General features: G+C 55.8%; 1 protein-coding gene across 1 annotated transcript; it reads right to left on the bottom strand.

The window, feature by feature from the left end:
- Window positions 1–12,874: 12,874 nt before the first annotated feature.
- LOC119096955 (uncharacterized) lies at window positions 12,875–27,239 on the bottom strand. The gene is made up of 2 exons (XM_037219958.1): window positions 27,191–27,239; window positions 12,875–13,896 (listed from the first exon to the last, which is right to left on the bottom strand). Exons 1-2 carry the CDS (start codon window positions 27,228–27,230, stop codon window positions 13,547–13,549), a joined length of 390 nt encoding a protein of 129 aa, XP_037075853.1. The 5' UTR covers window positions 27,231–27,239; the 3' UTR covers window positions 12,875–13,546.
- Between the last annotated feature and the right edge of the window lie 518 nt (window positions 27,240–27,757).

Here is a 27,757-nt window from a genome sequence, read left to right as displayed (position 1 = left end):
AGAAACAGCCCAGACAAACCCGACAAACTGAAATGCACCAAGTAGTGTTCAATTCCACTGCAACATCGAAGGCTGCAAACTTCGTCCCTACACTACATTGGTGTGACCACAACGACACTTCACGTCGCCTGACAATGCACTTACGTGACGGAGCACCTCTGGACCACATGCAACAGGAAACGATAACATTGACACGACAACAACTGACAGACAGGACTGACATTTACGGACGTGCAGTGACAGAAGACCGCCTTCAAATTTGGGAAACATGTTCATTAACGAACTCTCTCCGGCCTTAAACAGACAGACAATTCTTGCGAATCTGAGCTATAGGTGGTGGACGGGAGCACTTCTGATGTGATTGTGACAATAGTGTTCCCATTGTGTCTTTGTGATGTGTCCCATGAGAGTGGTTCTTGATGTATGAAGATGAAAATAGCAATCCGTCTTACTTCAATTAGTTATGCTTTTAGTTCTCCGTACCAAAAGATATTCCAACAGTAGTGCACAATTTCCATCCTTTAAAAACTCAAAACTTATTCTTGTGCAATTTGTCTTCTCCGAAGATGAGATAGATCTCTAAACGTTAGAATGGAAGGAGTGATGAGTGTATGAGTAATTTTGTGCGAACCATCTTTAATCTAAGTATTATATACACATACACGTATATATAACCCATATATGTGTATATATATATACACACATATATAGGTGTATATATACGTGTATGTATATATATATATATATATATATATATATATATATATATATACGCACAATACGTTTGTTTGCGAGACTTTGGTCACGGTCACTTACACCACAACTCATTTTTAAATACGTCGATGGCATCGACCAAAAATTGTTGGACTTGCGTCGGGCCCCAAAGCCTTCAATATTCGAACAATATGGTTCATCGATGAGCGCGAAAACGCCACGTGAGTGGAGTCTGCCTGCCAAAGCGCTTGTGCAATGAGACTTTCTAAAGCATTGATCACAGCTAGTTGCATTGGTTCTCTCTCAGAGACACCTGGCTCCAGAACCAAAAAATGGTATATTCCACATAACATAGTGATATTCTCATTTTTTTGCACCTCACCCGTATAATGCAGCCAAAGCGTGACTATCTGGGTTTGGTATGGGGCCTCGTGGGGCAATCTAAACATAATAAATCTCGTGAGCTAATCTAAACATAATCTTATGTAATATTGATGTCGGAACATCTCAGCATGCCATGACATTGCTAAGTCAATGCACCAAAACTTCCGTCTCCTCCCGGGGAATTTGGACCACATTGACCCCAGATTGCGCTATGGAGCTCCAATAACCCACATTTTTGTTCTGCAGCTTTTCGATACGGAGGTTATAGCTCAGTAACCTGATTACCGGCAGGAGGTCGGAACCTGAGTTGACCGTGAACAGTATTTTAAATATTAAACACATCGGTCGGAACTGAGGGAGTCAAAATTGCATGACTCATCAAACAAGTTTAACATAAGTTTCAAAGAAATGTTTGGTTCGAGGTTGTTCTAGGCCAGCCCCCGCATCTACGCGGATTAAAGCGATTTGTGCGGTGCATTGCGTCAGGAAACTCAGAGATTAGGCGCATATTACTAGTAAGACGGTCCAGACAAAAAATATGATGTAGTAGAGGATGTAAAATGTCATGAAATCTGACCATAATTATCACGAAAAATTCAAAAGCCATGTAGACTAAAACAAGACTGAGTTCCACAGTGAGCAGAAAACGGACGGTGACACAAGCTAGCGATTAGCAAACAGTTACACATACCACAGTACCATCGCAAAGCAGCCATCATGATTACTTAACCACTCCGAAAACGGATCCTTTAGGCATTTCGTAACCAATCAAACATTCACGAGGCCCGCCGCTGCACGAGCATGACTTAAGCCCCTGCGACCACAGCGTTCACTTAAAGCAACGAAGGGCGTGCGGCGCAACAACGACAAAGTAACCTACTGAGCCGATTGCGCTATAGCATAGCTCTACAACTGCGGAGTGGAACTCGCCCACTCTCAAGCATGGCCTCGCCGCCGTTGCCTGTGACCTTTGCAGCCGTCATATATGCGCGAGCTACCGCTGCCGGCTCGGGCCGACGGCCGCCTCCAGCGCGAGGATGGGGATGCTAACGAGGTTGCAGCCGACGGCACGATAACGCCTGCTGCTGACGGCCATTGATTTCCGGGCGGGAGCGGGGCACGCCACCCCGCCCGTCATTCACCCCAGCTGTCTCATCAGACGGTCCAGCAGCCCATCAGATGGTCTCAGCTGCTCGTCATCAGACGGACCTAGCGACTAATTCAGACGGCTCCCGCGATCCGTCAGAAGAGACCCACTGGCTCGTCAGACGGGCCCAGCGGCCCATCACGCGGCACCCATCTGTCTCATCAGACGGCCCCCAGCAGCTCATCAGATGGTCTCAGCTGCTCGTCATCGACGGACCTAGCGACTCATCAGACGGCTCCAGCGACTCGTCAGACGGTCCCACTGGCTCATCAGACGGGCCTAGCGGCTCATCACGCGGCCCCATCTGTCTCATTAGACGACCCCAGCAGCTCATCAGATGGTCTCAGCTGCTCGTCATCAGATGGACCTAGCGGCTCATCAGACGGCTCCAGCGACTCGTCAGACGGTCCCACTGGCTCATCAGACGGGCCTAGCGGCTGATCACGCGGCTCCATCTGTCTCATCAGACGGCACCAGCGGCTCATCAGATGGCCCAGCGGTTCGTCTGATGGCCCAGCGGCTCATCACGCGGCCCCATCTGTCTCATCAGACGGCCCCAGCGGCTCACCAGACGGCCCAGCGGTTCGTCAGATGGCCCAGCGGCTCATCAGACGGACCCAGCGGCCCGTCAGACAACTTCAAAAGCGACTGATCATATAGCCTCCAGCGTTCCACAACAGCTGCCCGTCAGATCTCCAATCCACAGCCTTATTTAACGTCCCGCGCCAGGCCCGAACGGAGAAGAAAACTTCCGTGCCGGTTTGAAGCACCCGTCAGTCCTCTAAATTTCGGGGTTGTAGACAAATGCCACAGTAAGTTTCTTTTCGCAGAGAGCTCAAACCGCACCTTTTTAGTTGAAATCGACGTTCATCATGTAAGGTTTCGTTCAATACTCAGCACACTTAAGCAACTAAGTACAGTGAGTCAGATTTTAGCAACAGAAGTGCAGTGGTATCAGTGAGTCAGATTTCTTGGCATTTCTTGTAAGAGGGGCGTAAAAGGAGCTGTTGTGTTTTTAAAGCTGTCTATGGAAAATAAACCGATGCAGATCACTTAACTCCAACATGATCACAACTACCGTGAATTCAAGATAACTTCAAGAGTCGATGTTGCCTTTCAGCCAGGGTCAGGGCTTCTTGTCCTGCTGGGGTACCGCCAAGTTTATTTTTGGGTGGGCAAGCAAATTTTGGTTGATGTCGGGTGAAACTTTAAACAAACTAAGATAACCTGGTATCCAATGAAAGAATGTCTTATCAGGAAGGATTTATAGGATAACACGGGAGGATATCGATATAAACGACGACAACCTCCTGTCCTAGTCCTAAATGATTACGAGCGCTGATAACGTATGGTTTTCAAAGTCGTAAAACATCGATATTCATCAATTTCCGTCAACATCAAGTCAGAGGTCAGATCAAGCCCTGTGGGGTCATGCCAGACGTCAGGTCATATCGCGATACACCAGTCTCATTAAGCGTGCAGCAGAGGTCAATATTTCATTGAGCTGCGCCAAAATAGAACCCGAACATAGCGTATCATAAAAGGATCAGTAAAGTGCTGCTGGTTTGACCTTATACCATGCTGACCCAGTAGATTAAAGGTGAGATATGCATTAACAGGTCGTAACTTTATCTCTTTGCCTGACATCATATCAGTATACAATATAATAATTCTATATCCATACCTTGGTTGAATTAATATATAATACAACAACTCTTCATTCATACATAAGTAAGATCACAACAGATCAGGTCAGCGCGGGAGACGTCAGATAATGACACAACATGGAATGTCATATGATGTCTGAGACCTGACAATGCCATTCGAATGTAAAACGGCAAGCAGGACAGCTCATTGTTCAAAATAGCAATCATGCAAATACACATCAGATGCGACCTGACCTGAGATCATTCATCTCGACGGCGGGTTTGTGTTCTGAATATTTCTGGCATGCTCACATCGGTTGATCATAGTGAGCCAGCTCAGCAAAACGTCCGGCGTTTTCCCGACCAAACTGTCTGTACTTCCACGCGGGCTAACGCGTTCTGCCGTTCCTGGTCCCCGCGTCAGCTGAGTGCTGCACCGGTCCTGCGGTTTCTGACGACGGTCGCTATCCCTCACTCGTCGTACCCGCCTGCTCCTAAAGGCTTAACTGGGCACCGAGCCCACCATGTCTACCCTCGAGGTCCGTGCCATTGCGTGTATACCGGGTCAGTCGATATGCATGCACCGAGCCGCCCTTATACTGGCACTGGAACCGTCCTTATAGTGATACTGGAGCCGTCCTTATAATGGTGCTGGAGCCGTCCTTATACTGATAGGCTGGTGCCTTAGATGACATGCAGGAACTGTGATGCGGAAAATCGGGAAAATGTCTTCTCGCTGCATGGTGTCAAGCCAGGTACTGCTCATGGGTACCTGACGAAATGCATCGACGGTTTAGGCACGTGTTTATAGGACCACGTATTTGAGGTTAGAAACAGTGCGATAGTCATACTCAGCAGCATCTGCAGCCTCATTAATTTCGTCTAAACTTGCAGCAACGGCAGCCGACGACGTCAGGACCAAGAAGCTGAGGACGACGCTTGGGCTATCTAGAAGTTGACCAGCAAGAGTAAACACGTGATCGGTTAAGCATGGCACAAAGGACAGGTGGTATCCCCACTCGATCTGGAATGAAATGTCGATTAAAAAAAGACAAAAACCATCGTAGCATGAACTATTTAGAAGGCATTGCATTGCTTCCGTTTATTTTGCTGGTCTTCACAAGCTTCAACGCGAAGTCTCACGATCTAGAATATCGCGACGCTCTGATTTTCCCTAAAATTTCTACATTTTTACAACACACAGGGTTCCGTCACCATTCCTCGGCTTTTGCACGTCAAAGGCAGGGACCTTTGGAGGTCACCGAACACCAGACCGGCATTTGATACAAGCAGACAGATGAATACGTTTAGCGTGTGCCAAGCCATCTGAATGCGTTTTAATTTAGTCTGAGTCCCAGCTTCATTGCGGTTTGAACGTTCCAGAACACAAGTGACTGAACTTGGACCGACGTGATGCCTGGGCACGTGATAAACTGCCGCAGGCAAATGTCCGAGATATATCGTGGGACGAAATACGTTAAAATACGGCCAGATAAAAGGAACTTTCAGGCAATCGTAAGATCCTCTTGGGGATAATCCAACCTGTTTTTGAGTACGACTTTATCTTTCTCTGTCTCGAAATGACAGGGCTGTTACATCGATCTTCCCTGTCAGTTCGCGTTGTGAAAAACGTCGAATGCGGGCGAGGTTCAACACCATGGGAAGTAACGAATTAAGTCATAAGCATGCTGTTTTATGACGTATACGACATTTTCTTCAGAACTGCACGGCATTCGGTAGCGCCATTATCACCACTCAACTCCCCATGTAATACGCTGCCGGGAAGCATGGTTCTTACACCTGCTCGTGAGAAGTCATTGCGTGGCATTGGCTTACCTCGGACATGGATGGAACATGCGACTTCTCGAGGAACACATCCAGGGGGCTTCTAAGACAGCCTGGCTAACAATCAACTCACGTGGCTGACATGACGCGATCCCTGTAATGACCAATAACGAATGTCGATCTGGTGTTCGATGACCCTCAGAGGCCGCGGCTTGCGAGTGGCGCGAAAACGCAGGCGATTTGAAGGAGGTGCCTTGCTAAAACTAACACATGCGAAATAGGCCATTAGGCTATATATCGATTATGTTTGGTGCGATATACGTTTGCGAATGTGAGACCGTCTCCAAAACTCGGAGTCATTACATGATGTTAGCAAAATTATCCCACTCTCTCCATGTCAAACGCTATGTAGGTATGCCAACTAAGTCACCAGGTGAGCTGACTTTTTCTAGGTCCTGGGTCTGCCGCTTAACGTTTTTGACACTGCGATGTGCAAACTACAATGCAATCTAAATGCGAAATCTTTTGAAGTACGGGATGGAAAAGGTAATGTTTTCCAGATATCTGTTTCGATAATGAGGAATATTCTCAACTTTTCAGGTGTGGTATAGGACGTGATGGCATTTTATTGGGGCAACCCACTTCAGAAAACACATTTTTTTAAAAATTTGACTGCTGCTCACCGGCTGTCGTGTGAATGGCTAAGTAAAAAGTCGTTATGCACCGACAATTACACTTAGATCCGCCCCGGCGCCAATACGCGCCAAAAGTTATGTTATATCCTTCAAAAGTTTGAGATAGACGATAGAAAATTCTGTCAGCCGTCACGCGCCATCAAAGCTATTCACTTTCAGGTGGGTAAAAAAATTCCGGGAAGGTAGCTCTGTGGGCTAAGTCCTTCCGGGCCAACGAGGAAAACGACACCTGAGGAGAATGCCTCCAAAACTCACTGACTGTTACACTGAGCTCACAGTCACATGTCACACAGCTATCTGTGTGCCATCGACCACAGGCACTCGGCCCGCACAAGACTTCGTCAAAGCTGGCATATGTTGACATGCAAAAGTGCTTAGAGATGCCACAGTGATTAAAGCAACATGCCAAGTCCCGTGCAAACGTGTGGTTCTCAAACGAGACGCACTTCTCGATGCCGGATAGTGTCATCCATAAGCATCTGCTTCCAATGACGGTCACAGTGTATGATACCATGTGGGAGGGACAACCTCTGATTGGCCCGTTCTTCTTTAAAGACAAGAATGTTGTCAACATCCCCGCGGAGCACTACATCGCTTAAGTTCTCGCACGCTTCTGGACGATCGTGCTGCAAAGACACGGGATTGATCGAGCCGTGGTGCTTCTCCAGCAGGACGGGGTGACACCGCACACGGTACCGGCTTCGCTGGAATGGATGGAGGGGCATTTGCCTGGAAGGGGCATCCGAGGCTAGAAGGATCGACCTAATGATCGACCCCCTGCAGCAGATCCGACTGTGCCACACCCTGGACAGCCATTGGGCAATCTGGAGCACCTCCGTGTACAACCGCAATTTGATGGTTCCGAAATTGTTGGTGACTTTCACTGTTTTTACAACGTTTTACCATTGTGTCAGCGTTCAAATGCCACAGTACTCCTGACTGTGCGACAAACACACCTGCCACTGTACTCCTGACTGTGCGACAAACACACCTGCCACTGTTAAGAAAGACGCGGGCTGACTCTTACCTGGACCACTCTGCCTATCTAGAGGACTTTGAAAACGTGGGTTACGCTCGCAACTTCGCGTAAGCTTGCATGAGCCCAGCGTCAGATATCAATCTGGTGTTTGGATAACCTTGAAAGGATACAGGTTTTGATACAGTCACTTGTGTCAATGAAACCAATGGTGATGTCAACGATCTGTCGATATCAAATGTACCTATGTGCCAGATTCGTGTTGGTGTCCTCCAACGACCGAAACAATATACCATAACGGCCAAGCTTGCTCGGCTTGAACATGAGAAATGGCCATCTTCTCTGAAATGTCAGCAGCACCTCGTCCACGGTCACGCACATCCTGGGCTTAGCACTATCTGAGGTTATCACTAACTTCCTTCACAAATCTTGGATCGGGGAAAACTTGCCACACTTTGCCCTTTCCTCCCTTGTCTCATGGTCATCAAATGTGACGTGCCACGGCATAGTGTCACAACTCACCTCTCCTATGGTGGATTCGAAAATGACAGGTCTTGTCCGGAGTGTCCTCGCATGGTGTAAAGCCAAATACATTGTCCTCCATTGTCAACTTCATAAACAAGTTATGGCAAATAGGACGTCTGCCGCTGTGTTCAAAGCGGCATGTGCTTGCAGCTCTTCTTGGATGCCAGAAGTTTTCTGTTGGTCGCCTTTAGCACACAACACGCCATGCATCGCCTCCAAGAAAAACAGCCGAAAGTAGGCTCATGCTGTCTGGGAAGATTTCGCAGCTTGCACATCCACTTCGTTCCTCTCGACGGGTAAATCACACGGGTCAGGACACCCAGCTGCGTCGCCGCGTCGTCGAGCGCTCGGTGACAGCCCCGCTCTTTTTTGGTGCGCGGAAGATATATCGTGGTGTTTGAGCGTCGATGAACTTTTCATAGGAGGTCAGCTAAGCGTGAGCTTTAGCTGTACTCATACCAAACGGCCTGGTTCAGCCGTCAGCACTAGTGCCCTTTGCTTCCAGTTCGTGCCTTGATGCATCTTTGCGGTCGTCCAGTTTAGAATCCTGTGCGATGGCACAAATTCCTGCCGTATTCCTCGCCATCGCTGTCTCTCGTGGTCGCTCACCACAGTTTGGACGTTCTAGCCTGCCGCCTGAGCGGCACCACAGCGGCCGCCTGAGAGGAGGATGGAGGCACGCTGCGGCATGGCATGCCCGCAAAGCCGCTACACGACCAAAACACGAGTGGTGAATCGCGTCGCCCGAAGCTCACGCTGCAGCATGTCAGCGCCCGGCTCGAGATCATCGGAGCCCCGGCTGGCTGCTATAACGCCCGGCTCCAGATCACCATCAGAGCTCCGGCTGGCTGCTATAACGCCCGGCTCCAGATCATCGGAGCCCCAGCTGGCTGCTGTGACGCCCGGCTCCTGATCATCATCGGAGCCTCAGCTGGATACTATAACGCCCGGCTCCAGATTATCATCAGAGCCCCAGCTGACTGCTGTAACGCCCGGCTCCAAATCATCAGAGCCCCAGCTGATTGCTACAACGCCCGGCTCAAGATAATCGGAGCGTTAGCTGGCTGCTGGGTTGTCTCGCGCTGGAGGCGCCAGAGCCGCGACGGTTTCCTGTTACACCCTGGCGCTGACGACACGCTGCACCCGACAATGCGAGTCGAACGGTGGCCACCGTCGTCGCATTACGGGAGGCTACATTTTAACGATTCTATCCGAACTCTTTGAATGAATGGATCTCTTGGATGAGAGCTCGCGCTAAGCAGTGCTTGTTATGTAATGCCTGACCGCTAACACCCGATCGCACAATTCCAGGCCGACGGCAGACTTTGGCTGCGAAAGTTTAACGTGCTGTAATGTTTGGCACGTATGGCGGAGCTTTTGACACTTTTCACGTCGGAATTTCGTGGGCTGAGATCAGAATCGCGGGATTTTGGTGAGAGGTGCAGGACACAGGAATCACGTGACACCGCTCCCACAACTGGATCAGTTGAAAACGACTTAAGATCTGGAAAAAACTCAGCTTCACGCAAATTCGCAGCACTTCTCTAAGGAACCACTACCACTTTGAAAACTGTCTGTACAATCAACTGCATTCCATAGAGGTCATCTATTTTGGACTAGAGATACCACATAAGAAGTCCGTAGGCCCCAAAGCGCGTGTAAAAAAGCTGAAAAGTGGTGCCTCTCAGGTCCTGAAACTTATGTAACTCGTTGGGGGGGGGGGGGGGGGAGGGAGCAGGCCAACGGTTCAGTCACCTAGCCTTCTCCCAAATGTGTATATCTGAACAAAATGAAGCCACTTTACATCGACAAACGTCAGTATTCGTGTTTGAATTCTGCATCATTAATAAAGTACTAAGTAGCTTTAATTACAGTAGTGATCATGACCATCAAATGATGGTCAACAACTAAGCTGTGTGTAATAGCCAAAGGCTCCTATTTTTCTGAAATATTCCAGCAACAATATTGGGCCGGCCCAAACCGATATAGCGGATGGGGGGGGGGGGGAGGGGGATCGGACGCCGCCGTAACGTTGGGGACTACCTCTTGTCTACAACGGCAGAACTCCGCGACACTCGCAGCAGATTCCGCCGTCGTCAGGTGCTCCCGGGCTGAGGAGGCACCACATTAAAACTTTTGAGCGGCTCTCTGGGGGGCCCGCCAGCTTCCGAGCGGCACTTCTGATTCGCAGCAGCTGACGACCGCAGGATCTGCGGCGACTTTCGCACCCAATCGGCGAGGTGTTGCAGGGGCCTTTACACACACGCTGAGGTCGGCGAGCGATGAGGATGAAGCCCAGGCTGAAGTTTTCCTGTCGGTGCCAATTCGACATTTTCTCGGTCGTCCCAGTACGAACCTGTTTGCGCCCTTCGTCGAAGTCACATGAAGCGTGCATGTTAAGCCAGACTTAGAGTGCGTGTTAAGTGGGATTTAACGTGTATGTTAAGTCAGATTTACCGTGTATGTGCCCTTAAAAAGGAGCACGCGCTGAGCTGATTGTAAAACTAACTTGCTTGAACGTGGCCGGCATGTTCATAAACATGCTTCAATGCCGACGGCTATCTGTTCCGGCAGGCTGATGAACACCTCTTTGGAACGTGGAGTATTCTCATAATATATCCAAATGATTGCTCGATATCTCCCTTCACCCAGGAAGCTACCTCGTGATATACTGAAGGTCGGCTATTTCCAGCATAATAACTCATGACGCCAAAAGGCCCGCAGCTAAAGACCTCCCTTGCTGGCATCAAGAACCATCTTCCCTAAAAATGAAAACCCCGGAAGTAAGCGAGAATATGCTTCAGTGCCACTCGAGTAGGCGCAAAGTTCTGGCCATTCACGGAAAGACTTCCAAGCATAGCAAGCCGGGTCGGATCACGGGCTTACATCAATGGGCCGACGAGCAGCTGATTGCGTACCACGAAGGCTCAGGTGTGATTCAGTTTCAGATCGCGACCCGGAGAATCCCCGGAGGCCCTGCAGATGTCGGCGGATACGGAACGCTGCGCTCGGAGAAGGCGACCCGCGCGCCGGCTAGAAATCTGGAGTCGATCTGGCGCGGCGGCGAGAAATCTGAAGTCGATCTAGCGCGGCGCGTGCTATCAATCAGGCTGGCGGTCGGCCGGCGGCCGCGGGTCCACGAGAGGCCGCCATCAATCGGTCCAGGCACCGGGCAGGCGAACTGGCCAGCTGCTCCCAGGGGCCCTTCTGGGCCGCTCGCCCGGCGGCTGCCGCTCGAGATTTGAAAGGGCGTATCGAATGAAAGGACTGGTTAGTGCTGGAAGAACTGCGGGCACCCAGCCAGTCATCCACCTCTCTGTGACGGGTAATTGAGTTTCCTGTTGGAGGATGAACAAGGTCTTGTATTCAGCACATCCCGGAAGCATTTGTGAAAGCTCGCTGCCCAGAATACATTCCGCTATACAAAGCTTGAACGCGTATTCATCCACCGGCCTGGACTTCCTATGCTGCTTGTTTTCAATGGAAGTCGTTCACCCGTTGATCTTGCGACAGAGAGCCTGGCAGCCTCGCAGTTGATTGCTAGTCCGCTCCATGCAGAGGGTCGGAGCACGGTTGGATTGTTTCAGGCTCTGATTCATGGATGTCATTCATACCTGGTGAGAACTCGTCCGTTGGGATAACATGGTAATGTCTGGCCAAAATTACGTATATTTGTAAAATGAACACAAGCCGTTTACATCGTGCCTTGACGGCACCGGATTCGCCAGCGGAAAGAGGCGTATCTTACAGGAACGGCCCAGCAAAGCTTAAGAGCTGACTACGAAGCAGGCCGACTGCCCATTACTTCGAAATATCGTAGTAATAGGTCGGCTTATTGCTCTCTGCTTCGGCGAAAATCTCAGGCACCGAGCCTCCTTTATGACAAAGTGCCGGGATTTCGACGAAAGGCGGAATCTATCTTATCGCATACACTTTAATAATTACATCCTACCACCCAGACAACGCCAAGCAAGCACATTCAATAACGTGACTCCCGTCGTCAGTCGTGTCGTTCAGAGGCAACTTGAAGGATAAGGTTTTATTAGCTTGGGGTCAGGGCAAAAAACAAATTTGTCGCGCGACCTCCATTTTGTTCATTTTTAATTGCACTGCTTGCTCCATAAACCCCACAAAAAGGCGGAAGTTTGCAACCTGTATTAATTCTTCCAAACGTCACACTGATGACAAGCAACGCAGCTTCAAACTACAACAGCCAACCCTCGACAGCAATCATTGCCGCAAGCGATGAGCAACACTCTACACGTCAACACCACCCCGGCAGAGGCGCTCCCGTCAGTGGCCGACAGGGTGGCACTGGGCAGAGGCGCTCGCGTCAGTGACCGACAGAGTGGTACTGGGCAGAGGCGCACGCATCAATGGCCGACGGAGTGGTACTGGGCAGAGGCGCTCGCGTCAATGGCCGACAGAGTGGTACTGGGCAGAGGCGCCCGCGTCAATGGCCGACGAGTGGCACTGGGCAGAGGCGCTCGCGTCAATGGCCGACGAGTGGCACTGGGCAGAGGCGCTCGCGTCAATGGCCGACAGAGTGGTACTGGGCAGAGGCGCTCGCGTCAATGGCCGACAGAGTGGCACTGGGCAGAGGCGCTCCCGTCAGTGGCCGACGGAGTGGTACTGGGCAGAGGCGCTCGCGTCAATGGCCGACAGAGTGGTACTGGGCAGAGGCGCTCGCGTCAATGGCCGACGAGTGGTACTGGGCAGAGGCGCTCGCGTCAATGGCCGACAGAGTGGTACTGGGCAGAGGCGCTCCCGTCAGTGGCCGACGGAGTGGCACTGGGCAGAGGCGCTCGCGTCAATGGCCGACGGAGTGGTACTGGGCAGAGGCGCTCCCGTCAGTGGGCGACGGAGTGGTACTGGGCAGAGGCGCTCGCGTCAATGGCCGACAGAGTGGTACTGGGCAGAGGCGCTCGCGTCAATGGCCGGCAGAGTGGTACTGGGCAGAGGCGCTCGCGTCAATGGCCGACGGAGTGGCACTGGGCAGAGGCGCTCGCGTCAATGGCCGACGGAGTGGCACTGGCCGCCTGGAGCAGGGAGCGTGGACGGACGCGACGCCCGCTCACAGAACGCGCGTTGGCCCATGCAGGGCGCGGCACGCACCGGTTGCGCAGCGGGCTGGCCTGAGCCGGGCGCGGGCGCCAATGGCCCGGCCCGACTCTGGCTGCACAATCTGAGCCATTTCAGCCAACAGTGAATTAGACGGAATGGCATTTCTAACGGAAATGAAACGAGACGCGCCAGCCATTCCAAGGGTACTTAAGCCTATAGCAGTCATAACAGCATGCCAAGTCGACAGAGCCTGCTGAAGATTGGTACATGTGGACACACACACGCACACACCATCGTTAAGCTCTCGTCTGTAATGAGCGCGCATTGGGCCACGGTTGTAGCGCGAGGTACGCGTAGTGTCAGCTTCAACACGAGCCGCCAAGTCACCCTTACAGGCTCAACAGCGCTCCAATCACGGCTCACGGGTCGGAATACCGTGCACGTGTGTCGTCCGACCGGGGTTTCGCCGGAGCCCGCACACACCTCACCCCGTACCAGTCCAACACCCGCTCCCGTGATATAGCAGAGTGCGGTCTGCCGCCCGGGCGCGACGGCACAGCACGTGTCCACGCCATCGGCCGACCCCTCAGCGGCCTCACCGTCGCCACTTTCAGACGTCGCAGGGCGCCCCCGCCTCCTGATCGAGGCTCTGCTGGCTGATGTCGACCACGGAGCCGTCCTCGGTGTGGATCTGGATGTGGCGGCTCGGCGGCGGCGGCGGATGGCGCGGGGGCAGCGCGCCCGCCACCAGACCCCGCAGCGGGCCCGCCCGGCCGCCCAGCGCGCCCGGCGTCACCGCGCGCACGTGCACGTCGTGAGAGCGCAGGTGCACGCGCAGGTTGGTCGTGTTGCCGGTGACGCCCTGGCGAAAGACGCGCTGGCAAACGAGGCAGCGCGCGTCGATCGGGGTCACGCGCTCGAAGTACTCCCACACCTGACTGCGCGAACGCCGCTTGAAGTCTGCCGGAGAGGGCGCGGGGCGAGGTCAGGTCAGGGTCGGCCGGAGCTGACGAGCAGGGCCGGCGACCGGCCGGCCGGAAAACGACGAAACTGAGTACACTGAGCACACTGAGCACATGGGGTTTGTACCGACGACCCCCGCCATTCCTTTTTCATAACTGGCCACAAACTTTTGATTAGATACATGTCTAAGATCAGGGCCCACGCTAAACAGTGCTTGTTACGTGAGGCTTTGCCCTACCATCCGATCGTAAAATCCCAGGTCAATGGCAGAATTTTGCAGCGAAAGCTAAACGTACCGCAATGCTCGGCTCGGTCGGTCCTGCCCTCTGACGTCACCTGGCCTTAAGCTCGCCCAATGCCACCCACCGCAGGCCATACCAGCCAGGGGTAAAACTCGAGGGCCCAAGGCGGCTCGAACCCACCGCGATACGGGCGGGCGAATCCGAAAGCGGACGCTCGAGCTGAACTATCGACATGCACTTCCTTTGCAGTTGAGGACGCGGGGACGAGAATTATCTAGTGCAGATGAATTTAAGCTATGAAGTGTACCGTCATACTAAACGCAAGTAGATCAACAACGGATGAACGTAAACAAATGAACAAATTAAGGCTAGGATCAACATTGCACCGCTAGCGGCATACCCACTTCGGCGTAGCATATTCGGTATCCTGCATACAGTCTCCTGCGCCGCTGTCTGATATAAATATAGGTTATGCATAGATGGCTACGATGAGCCAGCAACTACAAGTCGTGCAATCCCCGTGCAACAAGGCCCGAACGGTCCATCTTCGTTAAGCGTATCAGGCTCGCACAACAGGGTGAAAGAATCCTCGACCCATCTCGTAAATCTGGGCTACCAGAACGGCTACTCAATGCAATCCATCACCCTCTGTCACGTGACCTTATCTCGGGCGCCTCTGGCTGCCAGACGGCGCTATATTTGCCGATCGGTGTCCACTACGCCCGCGGGCCGAGCCGGACACGGGGGCTCTGTCGTAACGCGGGCTGTCGATGCCGTGATGACTCGTGACGGCGCTTCCCATGGCGGATGTATTGGTGACGTAATGACTGCTGACGGAATCATCCGGCGCAGAATTACTGGTGTCCGGGCCCCTGGTACCGGCGTTCCCGGTGGTGGTGGTGAGGGTGGTGGTTCCTGGTTGCTGGTGCCGGGGTTACCCGCACCAGGCTTTCGGGAGCTACGGCACTGGAGCTGGAGTCGCAGGCGCCGTGCTTGCTCCTGGTGAAGTCGGTGGTGCTGGGGGTGGGGCTACTGGTGCTGGCAATCGGTGTTACAGGGGATGAGGCTACTGGTGAGGGATGACCAGTGTCCGGATCGCTGCTGAGTGCGTAACTGCTGCCGGCCTTGCTGGCAGTGGGTCACTGTTTAGTGATTGGTGTCCAAAGGCGCGGACTTGTAAAGTAACTGGTGTCGCGTTTATGGGTGTCGGGTTTGTTGCGACCTTTGGTCAACGGGGCACTGCAGTGGCTGTTGTGCCGGACCACTGTCTTAACACGCGCTCGGGTGGGGGTCAAAATGACCCCCGAAGGTTTTCCAAAATGGCTTCGAAGGGCGCGGCGCGGCCGCGCCAAATTTTGTATAGCTGTAGAAAATGAATGGCAAGTCGCTTGGTATAAAAATCTACATGTGCCTCGTACAGTCGCTGACTTATGGCAGGTCAAAGTCAGGCCAAGGTTTCAGCGAAGGCAATTCCTATGGAATCGTTCAATCTGATGCAACAACGGAGTGTTAGACGAAGCCATACATCTCTCAGATGCTTTCTTAGGCAACACAAATATTGAATAAGCAAATTAAGTTAAACCTAAGGTCAGGTATGAAGGTCAGACCAAGGTCAAAACCAGCCTGTTCTTTTACTCTGGGGCTTGCTGTATGGGAATTTCTGGTGCTTATTTCGAATTTATTGACAGTAGGAACCGCATTATACATCTTCCATGGAATTCTTAGAGGTCCGAATAGGCAATTGACCTAAAATGACCCAGGTCAACACTTTGTTTTTAGAAACATTTTGCCTAACGTAATCTTTGTCACTTATTCAAATGCAAAACTCAGAGCAGTCTTGTATGATTTTGGACACCATGACCTTCAAAAGGTCACAAAAGGTCACTGACCTTAAATGAGCATGCGACCTTTTGCTTAGAAACAGTTATTTAGGTTCTGGGGGCACTTTGGAGACTAACCTAGAATTTGACCTTGTTTGACCCTATTTGACCCGAAGGTCACGACCTAGGGACCTCAAACTTTAACCTAAATGACGTAACGTACAGATCAACACAACCTGTAAATTTACTGTCTAGCTCTCTTAGTTCCCGAGATCTCAGGGGGTCAAATTGACCCCCCACTCGGGCGAAGGGTATCTAGCCGGCCACCCGGGCGCGTGCTAAAAGAGTGCTGTGGGTGTACCGAGCCGGACGGCTGTGTTTGACAATACAGTCGTGTAACTACACCAAGCGTGTGACGGCACCGCCAGACATGTATTGCATGTAAACCGGCTTCGTACCGCGGTACTGTAAGCGGTACTGTAGTAAAGTCCGACGGCACCAACCCAAATACGACGGCGTTGTGCGCGACGTCTGACGATGCTGACCAGCACGTGTGGCGGTACTGTGCCGGATGTGAGCCGGATGTGAACCGGACGTGAGCCGGATGTGGCCCGGATGTGATCCGGATGTGAGACGTTGCTATGCCGGACCTACGGAACTAGCCACACCGGCGGTGTGAAACTAACTATGGCCGACGTTACTGTGAAATGCGCCGGCCGCGTAACGGCACGGCACCGTTGGCAGCCATTGTTCTGCTGACAGACGACCAATATCGCCGCCGTTCGAGCTCGGCTCCGACCGACCGGTCCAATAATGGCAGTCGCGTGTCTCTTAGATCAGGTCGCGGTCCTTGGCAAGCGCGGTCAGGCAGCACGCGCGACCGAATCGGGTGCCAGGGGGCGCCGCAGGTCACAGCGGTCAGTCTTGTGTCACAGCGGTCAGCCTCGGGTCACAGCGGTCAGCTTCGGGTCACAGAGGTCAGCCTCAGGTCACTGGTCAGCACCGACACGGCTGAGGTCACCAGCCGAAGCTCGGTGATAGCGACTGGGCACTACGAGCGCGTTCAGTACGAGTTCGTGATTCTCGGGTGCTAGTTCGTCCCTCGCTGCGTCCCCCACAACAGCAGGATTGTGCTAGGCGCGGGAGGGAAGAATCAGTGATCTGTCAGCACTGCCATCCGCGGCTGTGCAACAGTGAGCAACGAGTCAACTGGAGATGCGCGACTCAGACCAATTAAAGACACCCCTCGATCCTGATCACAGCAGGGTGAGACTTGTCAACCTGAACCCATTCCACAAAGAAATTCCTGCCAGATAGATTGCATCGTCGACCACGCCGGCGGTTTGCCTCCGTTTCGATTAGCAGTCCTCAGGGGCTGGCTCGGCATCTTCGGCAGCTGGCTCATCCATCGCCAGCGAACCTCAGGACCTCCCGGCGGGACTCAACCACCTCCGCGGCCCCGCTCCCTGGGACATTTCGACGCGCGTCTCGGAGCGCCAACGCATGCAGATGTGCCCGCCGCCAGACCGAGGAAGACCCGCCGCCGCCCGGCCGAGGAGACCCGCCGCCCAGGTGGGGAGACCCGCCGCGCTCCGCCGGCGTTGATGTCATCTGTCGCGTCGACGTCGGCCCGCTGTCGGCCGAGCGCCACTGCAGACGACGCCGTGGCAGGTCAAAATAGGTCAGCATGGATCACGCGGACGGTGGCGGTCGGCCGCCGCTGCCGCGCCTCGCTTCCCTGTACCGCCACCACTGCCGCCCCGCTTCCCTGTACCGCCGCCGCTACCGTCCCGCTTCCCTGTACTACCGCAGCTGCCGCGCCTCGCTTCCCTGTACTACCGCAGCTGCCGCCTCGCTTCCCTGTACCGCCGCCACTACCGCCTCGCTTCCCTGTACTACCGCAGCTGCCGCCTCGCTTCCCTGTACTACCGCAGCTGCCGCCTCGCCTCCCTGTACCGCCGCACCTGCCGCCTCGCTTCCCTGTACCGCCACACCTACCGTCCCGCTTCCCTGTACTACCGCAGCTGCCGCCTCGCTTCCCTGTACCGACGCACCTGCCGCCTCCCTTCCCTGTACCGCCACACCTACCGTCCCGCTTCCCTGTACTACCGCAGCTGCCGCCTCGCTTCCCTGTACCGCCGCACCTGCCGCCTCGCTTCCCTGTACCGCCACACCTACCGTCCCGCTTCCCTGTACTACCGCAGCTGCCGCCTCGCTTCCCTGTACCGCCGCACCTGCCGCCTCGCTTCCCTGTACCGCTGCCGCTGCCGCCTCGCTTCCCCGTATCTCTGGATGATTATGCGAACGCATTTTTAGTTCCGCTCGAGAAATCATATTGCATATTGTTCTCGCGTGTTTCGCGGAAGATGTTAGGCGCGTTAGCACTCGTCTCCGCTGAACTGGATCGGCACTCGGCGCCATCTAATTTATCACGCCCAACAAGAATAGACGACGTTCGGATCCCCGAACGTGCTGCCAGTTTTAATGACTGCGCCACGCTAAAACACGGCAAAAATGCGGGCTGGGACCCTAACGAGCATGCCAACTACGGCGTCGGTAAGCAATGCAGCGATGTTAGCTGCCATCATTTCGATATTCCTGCGCTATTTCAGGGCCGATCGTCCTTTCCACGTCTTTCGAGACGGGGTGCTTAACATCGACCCAACAAGCCGACGACGCGCAGGACCCACGGGCTGGCACCTGCAGGTGTAGTCCTACTTCGTCTGGGTCAGTAACTACTCCTCAAACAGTAAAAATAGCCTTCGTTAGCGCGGGGAGGCGAGCTTGTTGAGTGCCACCATTTGTGATGCCACAGAAAAACCGCTTGGCAGATTGGCACCAGGCGTCCAGGCTCCAGATCCCCAGCGAGAGTCACCGCGCGATGCAACGGCCAGCCCAGTCAGCCGCGGTCGCAAGAACGGGAAGACGGATGACGTGTCGGCCGAAGCGGACTTTTCTTTCTTCTTCGTTGGCATTTCCCCGATCGGCAGTCAGAGCTCGCAGGAAACAGCATGCCAGCACAGGGGTGGGTCTCATTCCCGGAGGTTACCCAGAACGCTTCAAGGCACGACTGACCGTCTGCCGAATATCCACAGGGACTACCACGGCTCTCCTCTGAGCCCGACCGTGATCGGCTTCACACTGCCGATCGCCAACAGCTGCAGCAGCACTCCAGAAGCCAGCTGTAATCTCAGCCAATCGCTGACGGCTGCAGCAGCGGTCCAGAAGCCTGCCGCAATCCCAGCTAATCGCCGACAGCTGCAATGCCAGCCGATCGCCGACAGCTGCAGCAGCAGCCCAGAAGCCTGCCGCAATCCCAGCTAATCGCCGACAGCTGCGATCCCAGCCGATCGCCGACAGCTGCAGCAGCAGTCCAGAAGCCAGCTGCAATCCCAACCGACCGCCGACAGCTGCAGCAGCAGTCCAGAAGCCAGCTGCAATCTCAGCCAATCGCTGACGGCTGCAGCAGCAGTCCAGAAGCCTGCCGCAACCCCAGCTAATCGCCGACAGCTGCAGTCCCAGCCGATCGCCGACAGCTGGCGCAGCAGCCCAGAAGCCTGCCACAATCCCAGCCAATCGCCGACAGCCGCAATCCCAGCCAATCGCCGACGGCTCCAGCAGCAGTCCAGAAGCCTGCTGTAATCCCAGCCAGGACCGCAGACACAGCAGGCGCCCCTCAGTGTAACGAAGTCACGTCCGCTAATAGGCTTTCAGCCCGCTCAGGGTACACTTTATCCATCACTTGTTCAATGAACGCGCCGGCGGCCGCGGGAGGGCGCTGAGACCGGTCTCGGCCGGCGGCTCTCGGCTATGGCTGCTCGGTCAGATATCCGGTGACGTTGGCCGGTGCTTTTAAGCAGTCCGGCCTGGTCGTCTGGTACACCAGATGATAATACCCCAAGAAGGGAACACTTAAACGATCAAAAGCGTTGTCAATGAAGTCCTCTCCCCACCTTCCCATCCAGTGCATTCTCGGTACTTTGTTCTATCAGCCCAGATCCTAAATGCGCATACCAATCGTGAAGCAACATGCATCTTAAGCTGATAAGTTAGACCTATGCGTGACGTGGATGTCCTACGTGAAGTGAACCTCCAGCTACGAGTGCTGTGGCGGAACAGTGCGACCTAAGGGGTGATCGGCAGAGGCGCGCGCGAGGTGGGCGTATGTCACTGATTGCCGGCCGGCGCACGAGACTCCGCAGCCCAGTGGACAGAAACGCTGTTGGGACGGGAAGCTGGGGCCGATGTCTTTGAATTACTGAATAGGTGGATGGCCTAAGTAAGCGTTGTGGTACAGACGTTGTAGAAGATATTCAGTGCTATTATTGTTCATGCAGAACCAGAATATGTCGAAACCAGATCTACCCGACCATTGCTGCGCCTCAACGACAATCACGTCCCAAGTCCTGAAAATGAATCAAATTTGCCGTACGCGTGCGTGTTAAAAAAGCACACAGGCCAGTCATTTCCGCATCACAATACCCTGACCTCAGACTCTTCTGTTCGCCAAGAATGCCCCAGGGGCTGAAGCAGCGGCCGCTGGCGGGTTCGACCAGGGCTGACACAGCGCAGCCACCTCGGGGTTAGAGGGCGACGAGGAAGCGAGGCGGCGGGGCGACACTCGCCGCGCGCGGTGGAGTCATGCGATGTGTTGGCAACAGCGCTGCAGCGTCAGCGGCACCCCTGGCGGCGCGCTGGCTCGGAGTCCCGCACCCCAGAGTGGAGCCCGCAGAGGAGCTGTTCGCCGCGTCACACCCCTGGCGATATCTGGGGGTCCTGCGGTAAGCTACTCCACGAGACATCTAGCGGCAACTCAGAGAAACAGCTCCGGACGCGCTCTGCGCTAGGAAAGTCACATGATATTGCTTCTCCTGATGTCATAGGTAGCCAAGTCAAAAACGGTTATAGACATCAAGCTTCCAGTCTCGTTTCAGTCACACTCGTGCGTAGCATATATGTCACTGACATCACAGGTGCCTGAGTCCAGGCTCATCCTGGAAATGAAGATCCAATGCGGTGGCCCAGCGTTAAAGCCTCCGGGGTAAAACACCAACCCGACCAGACAGAACATAGCAAACAGAAGGGTCGCAACAGTTGCAAAGGCCTGTCCCGGTCGAGCACGTCCAGAGCTCTGTAACAGTCCTCCAGGCGCTGAAACGCCAGCATGTCTTTTCAACCCAGCTGTCTCCAGTATGCCAGTGAGCGCCAATGCGTCTGTACCCCAGATCAGTGACATCGGCGCCGCTCCATGCTGGCTGTCAGCGCACACTGAAAACGAGCGGCTATCGCGGGTCGTCAGCAATGTGATGGACACTGAAAGACGCCTGTCTGCCGCGGTCAAAGAGACGGACCTGACGGCGAGAGCTGCCAGGCTATGACAGCCGGAAGGGCTAATCTTTTCACGCAGCTCTAAGTGGTTGGCAGATGTGGTCGGCGCATTAAATTGTTGTGCATTAAAGGTATGGAGTGTCTCTAAGATCATTGTGTTAAATATTACAACTTGAGAAAACCGAGCGGACAATAACCGAAGAAATCATTCATATCACAAATCGTGCTGTAGACAACATATACTAAAAATAAGATACCACTGTCCTGAGCCGAAAATATAAGGCCTGCGTTAAATCCCCGAGGCTAAAGCGGGTTACCGTCGAAAAAATCGTTCTGGACGTCATAACATGAGATAAAGACAAGGGCACCGACGCGAAGCACCCTCTAACACAAAATCAAATAAGTTTTCGCAATGGTTGTAATGTAGTACCCAATTTCTAAAACGTTACCCGTTTGTGGCGGCGCTACGGCAACGATGGCCGTCGCGTCGGGATCACGCGTTACGACTGATGCTCATGCTGGTGCCAACGTACCTTAAACGATTATAGCTTGTTTGTGCCACGTGCTATGACCACTGAAGCCCGCTGTTCAGCTCTCACTTACCAGATAGCCATACAAAGGTAATCCACGGACACGTCTGTCCGTCACGTTTAATCGTTGTTTGCCACCTGTCAATGCATGGGCTTCAGAATAAATCACCCCTCTCCGAAAATAAATTCCAGGAGATCGTTGGAGCAGACATCCAAGAAAGCCGCACATTTTTCCGAACAGATGCACGGCGATTCAAAAGCAAATACAAGCAAGATAAAGATGTGCGTTCATAAAAGTCATCTTCGGACGCAGCATGTATCTCCAGACATCCGTGGAAGTTTATGCACAATTTACCAAGAGGTCACAGAGCAGGCCTGCCGTGTTATGCGGCAGGCCTACGCAACAAGGCGGGAGGAATGCTGCTGCGTCAAGCCACGTCACCGCTGGCAGTGCGAACACGTCAAAGCGTCCGCCCAGTTTCATTCGGCCGTCGCTGGGCGGCAGCAGCGGCGCAATGAGCACCGTCGGGCGCGCGGCACAGGCGGACCTCCGCTCCTCCGGCCGGCGTCGAGTCCACACCGGCTCGGCGAGCGGCCCCGGGACCAGGCGGCAGCAGCGGCGCAGTGAGCACCGTCGGGCGCGCGGCACAGGCGGACCTCCGCTCCTCCGGCCGGCGCCGAGTCCACACCGGCTCGGCGAGCGGCCCCGTGACCAGCCCAGAGTCCCGCCGGGCACTCCGACACTCCGACACTCCCCAGCCGGCGCCGCCTCAGCGCTGCACCGGCAGCGGGTGCTGCTGCAGGTCCTCGGCCAGTTCCTGCGGGCGTGGGGCAGCGGGGCCGGGCTGGCGCGCGGCCGCGTCCCTCCAGCGGACGGCCAGCGCCGAGTGCTCGCCGCCCAGCAGCAGCAGCTCGGCCGTGTGCCGCCGCCTCAGGTGGACCCAGAAGTTGCCGCTGGAGCTGGGCGCGCCGCGGATGACGCGCTGACAGAAGCGGCAGGAGGCGGACCACTCCGACAGCTTGTTGTAGTAGTGCCAGACGGGCGGCAGTCTGGACCGGCCGCGCCGCGCCGCGCCTGCAACAGACGGGTCGCGCACGTCACGGCAGTCGACCCGGCGCGGGAGACGGCGCGCCGCCGCCGCGGCGACAGCCGGCGCGGACTCGGCCGCCCGTCGGCGACGCAGGAGAAGCCCAACGGCAGAACCGGCACCCGGCGCCCAGACCAGCGGCAAGTCAAGGGAGACATCCGCGTCAGAGGGCGGCGGGCTACAGAGATCTGACGGCGCGAGGCAGCGTACGACCAGCAGGCGCCGTCGATTCAGCGGACCAACCAGCGACCATCACGGACACAGCAACCCGGGGCAGTGGACGTGCCAGCGCTCATGGACTCCGATCGAGAGACCAGCCCTCTAAAGAGACCAACCATCGGCGTGATGTGCCAAAAGGACCACCGCTGCAGACTCCGCGGACCAAACCGTCATAGACCAAGATGAGCCAAACGGTCAGAGGCCGTGGACGAACCATTGATAGCCACCGACTCAGCGATCCCAGAAAGAAGGCTAGCCAATGGCAAGTAGAAGGTCCAAGCCGACGTTCCGGGTCAACAGACCAGCTGGTGCTCGTCATAGTCTCTGCAATCGCAGGCAGCGATTAGCGCACTGATAACCACGTCCTCAGTAATCTCAACCAGCGCAAAAACCGCAGACCACCGCAAACCAGCGCACAAACCGCGGACCACCGCAAACCAGCGCACAAACCGCAGACCACCGAAAACCAGCGCACAAACCGCGGACCACCGCAAAAAAGCGCACAAACCGCAGACCACCGAAAACCAGCGCACAAACCGCGGACCACCGCAAACCAGCGCACAAACCGCAGACCACCGCAAATTAGCGCACAAACCGCAGACCATCGCGAACCCGGCGCCCAGCGACGCGCTGAGCCGTTACCACGCGCGGGAGATGGAACAAGCCGCAGCCGGCGCAGCGGTGTCGATGTCCAACTTTTGACGACCGCTCCCGACAGACCGGGGCGCAGTTCCACCGCTGGCAGAGTGACACCTCTGGCGCGCTGGCCGTGGTCACATTCCCTTTTCCGCCAGACTGGGCGGGGACTGACGGCTCGCCTCTGATGGACTGACCGGCGACCATGGTTCCACCCAAGGCAGCCTCGACTTTGACACTGACCTGGATCACTAGCTGATCAGACTGGTGACTGGTCACTGCCAGACTGGTCCGGGCCGCCAGTTCACCTCTGCCAGACTACAGTGACCCAGGTGACCGACTGTAGCAGCCACCGCACGCCGAACGCTCCGACGCTTACTGCTCGGTCGACACGCAGCTGCGATCCGTGCCAACCTGGACCAGGACGCTGGCGCCGTCGACAAAGTACGCGCCATCGGCGCCGTCATCTTGCGCAGGCGAGACCAGGACATGTTGCTTGTGGTGAAAACCAAGCCGGCGTTTTACCCGTCACCGTTTGGGGCTTAGAACATCACTAGCTCGGCCCCAGACCCGTGAGATTTCCTTCAGGGTTGTGCTCGCGGATCAAAACTGCTGTATCGCACTGGTTCCAAAGCTACATGGCTGCTATTACAGTTGTAACATATTCCGAAAGCGTCATCCACTTTTGACTGAATGAGAGGTATATTGCATTACCTGTGACTGTGACATAATCTGGCCTCTGGACAGGTGTCAAGCGTTTTCTTAAATGAATGAGTGACCCGAGTGGTTACCAGTTAGCATCAACTGGCATCAATAGCTCCGACCCGGTGGCTGGACAATGGGATATCACGACTTGAGGTAAAATATAGCGAATCCACGCAAGCGATCAGACAGTCGCCTCACTTGGTCGCCATTGGCAGCACTCGCACGCGACGACCCATAACACAACTTCTCCACAAGCGTATTTCAATGCTCTTTTGTAATCGAGAGCTAACGCAGAAAACAAGAGATCTGCCGTCCCCATGCCATCTTCATAGCCACGGGTCGCCAGGGAAGCACGCTATCATCCCAATGATCATACCCAGTGGCATGGCGACTGAGGTCAGGCTTTTCCATACGGGTGGATCGTACCGGGAAATGCAAAATGCTACGATGACAGGGGACGGACGGGGGGGGGGGGGGGGGGGGCACCACCGCCCTACCAACGCAGAGTGCAGTTGTCGGTCAGTCAGAAACACTCGGAAGCATCATCCATGCTTTGCCTAACACCGTCCTAGAGGAAAGCCAGGGCAGCTGACTTCTCCGCTTGCCAGATTCCGACCGCCACTGAGCGTGCCGCCGCACGCGGCGTCAAAGGCGCTGTGAACGCCGTCAACCGTTCCGGCGGCCGTAACCTCGGAAAGACCACCGCGAAGCCGCGTCCCAGAGCAGCGCTCGGCACGGCGCCGCGGTGGACCGCTTGGAGGCCGCGCCTCCGTCACCAGCCAGGCTTTGGACGGGGCCCGCGGACCGCTCCTGCGCGCTCCGGGTGCTGCGGTGGGCATACCGCACTCACTTTCGATCGCATGAACTGGTATTTCTGTCTCATATACGAAACGATAGACTACTCAGCATGGCAAGTTAGCATGTAAAGAGTGTCACTGATCTCAGAAAGACGGCCAGCATGTGATTGTGGATATATTCAACTAAAACAGCACGTTTTCCATAACCGTGAAGACAAAGCATCATAAAAAGTATTTGGTACTTGGTCATAATGTACGTCATATGACAGTGCACACAGCACGCACTGCGCGCGGGTGCACAGCCAGCGGAGGTCACGGACTGCCTGAGCACACGACCCGGCGGCCTTCGTCGCCACCACACCCCCAGTCAGCCCCGCACACGGAGCCACCAGCTGGAGACGCAGCAGCACACACCGCCAGCGTCGTCCCTTCGCGCCAACGTTCGTCAGAGCCGCCCGCGGCCGGACGCCCCGTCGTCGCCGTCGTCAGGGCTTTGCGACGCGCGCAGCCGCTGCGACTGCATCGCGTCGCCTGCCTTTCAATCCGGCGGGAAGGGCGGCACCGCGGGAACCCGAACCGCGTCCTTCCGGTTTCCCCACGCGCAGCTGAGATGAACCACTACATCATCGGTACCCCTAATCGAACGGCTCTGGTCAGCGCGCTGCCCCGGGCGGCCGGACCGGCCGAGCCATCAGCGTCCTGGGGTCACCACAGACCGCCGCCGCCGCCGCCGCCGCCGCGCCGGCGTCAGAGCAGGTCGGCGCGCGCGGCGCCCCCCGGCGTCGCCCAGAGCAGGTCGGCGGCGGGCGCGGCGCACTCGCCGGGCCAGCCGGCCGACAGCGCCGCCGGCAGCACGGCCTCGCAGTGTTTGACGCGCATGTGCCGCCACAGGCCGGAGGTGGACAGCTGCCGGTTCAGCCGCACCGACGCGCCGCACAGCCGACACAGCCGGTCACGGCCGTCGCCCGAGAAGTACTCGCGCACCAGAGAGCGGGCGGGCGCCGCCAGCCGGCCCGGCGACCCGACCGCCGCCGCCGCCGCCGCCGCCGTTGCGCCGCCCCTGTCTGCAACGCAGGGCGGCTGTCACGAGGGCGGCGGTGGCGGCGGCCGGACGACACAGCCGAGGGCGCGGCTGCGGTCGCACGCGACGAGAACGCGCCGCCCGCGGTCAGAACAGCCCCGAGCCGAGTGGCGACGGTGCCTGATCTCCGCCTGATCGCCCTTTCATAACGCACGGGAACACGGGAGCGTTCCCGAATGCCAGAACACTCGGTGCCGCTCTACATGGCAGCGAGGGGTACGTTTGTCCTGGCCCGAATCACCACCGACACGCGATCCAGACCACACGGCGTCAAATGAGAACCACGACCCCTCCTCCGCACGCTCGCCATCAGTGGCAACGCGTGTCATGACCCGCCCCTCCCGTCCCACGTCTCCCGGGAAGCTGAGGGGACCTCGGGAGGCTTCATCCCAGCTGCGGCGGCCTGAGACCGGACCGCGGGGACCCGCCCCCGCCCCCCTCACCCAGCCGTGGGGTCTCTCTGTCGGCACCCAGACCGCGCCCACCGCGGCAGAGCGGGCGGCGCGGCTGGTGCCTCGGCTCGAGCGGCGGGCGGCGAGATGTTGCGGTAGGGCAGGGTCAGATGGCTCCAACTCGTGCCCAGTGGTGTAAAGAGCAGGGCAGCCCAGGCCAATAGTGGGCAGCGCTCAGAAAATGCGAAGCCAAAAACCCTTTCCACAATGACTGCCAGCCTCCCAGCCTCCGACAGACGAGGTGGGACTAAGGACACGGGCCAGGGACGTGCGTGGGTGACTACGTACGCCTTTCTAAAGGACAAGAATTCCCGAGGGCCTGGTGGGGCTGGATCAGAGTGGCTTTGATTGGCACGTGTGACCACCACTTATGTTGCACACGGCAGTACTTACTTGCTGGTGTTCCTCCGTCTCCGTGCCCCACTTGTACCATCGAGTGACCTGAAACCGAGGCGAAACGTCACGATCGCGGAATCACACAACGCGGACGCGTCCCAAAAACGCTGGGGGCGCTCACGCTGACAGTCACGCCTGGACAAGAATCCCCTCTCTCAGAAAACTCACAGAAAGTCGGTTAGTCCTTAAACCCAGCGTCAAATCTGACGCAACAGTTTCCCAAAACGGTTGGGCCTCCGGCAGTGAGCTACGTACAACATAGCCGCCTCCGCCGCGCCAGCAGCAGCACGACATGGCCCCAGCCAGCAGGTCTCTCGCCTCCTAAGTACGACATAGCCGCCTCCGCCGCGCCAGCAGCATCACGACATGGCCCCAGCCAGCAGGTCTCTCGCCCTCTAAGTACGACATAGCCGCCTCCGCCGCGTCAGCAGCAGCACGACATGGCCCCAGCCAGCAGGTCTCTCGCCTCCTAAGTGCGACATAGCCGCCTCCGCTGCGCCAGCAGCATCACGACATGGCCCCAGCCAGCAGGTCTCTCGCCTCCTAAGTACGACATAGCCGCCT

Source organism: Pollicipes pollicipes, unplaced genomic scaffold, assembly GCF_011947565.3.
Source record: "Pollicipes pollicipes isolate AB1234 unplaced genomic scaffold, Ppol_2.1 Scaffold_4295;HRSCAF=5057_pilon_pilon_pilon, whole genome shotgun sequence".
NCBI classification, from domain to species: Eukaryota; Metazoa; Arthropoda; class Thecostraca; order Pollicipedomorpha; family Pollicipedidae; genus Pollicipes; species Pollicipes pollicipes.
The sequence above is the reverse complement of the archived record's forward strand: the minus strand, read 5'-3'. Positions and strand labels throughout refer to the sequence as shown.

Bases quoted from the DNA above. Each gene is read 5' to 3' on its own strand.
- LOC119096955 (XM_037219958.1), bottom strand. From the start codon at position 27,230: ATGGTACAAGTGGGGCACGGAGACGGAGGAACACCAGCAA. The intron at 13,897-27,190 runs GTAAGTACTGCC...CCTCTCCGGCAG, and splicing joins AGACGGAGGAACACCAGCAA to ACTTCAAGCGGCGTTCGCGC.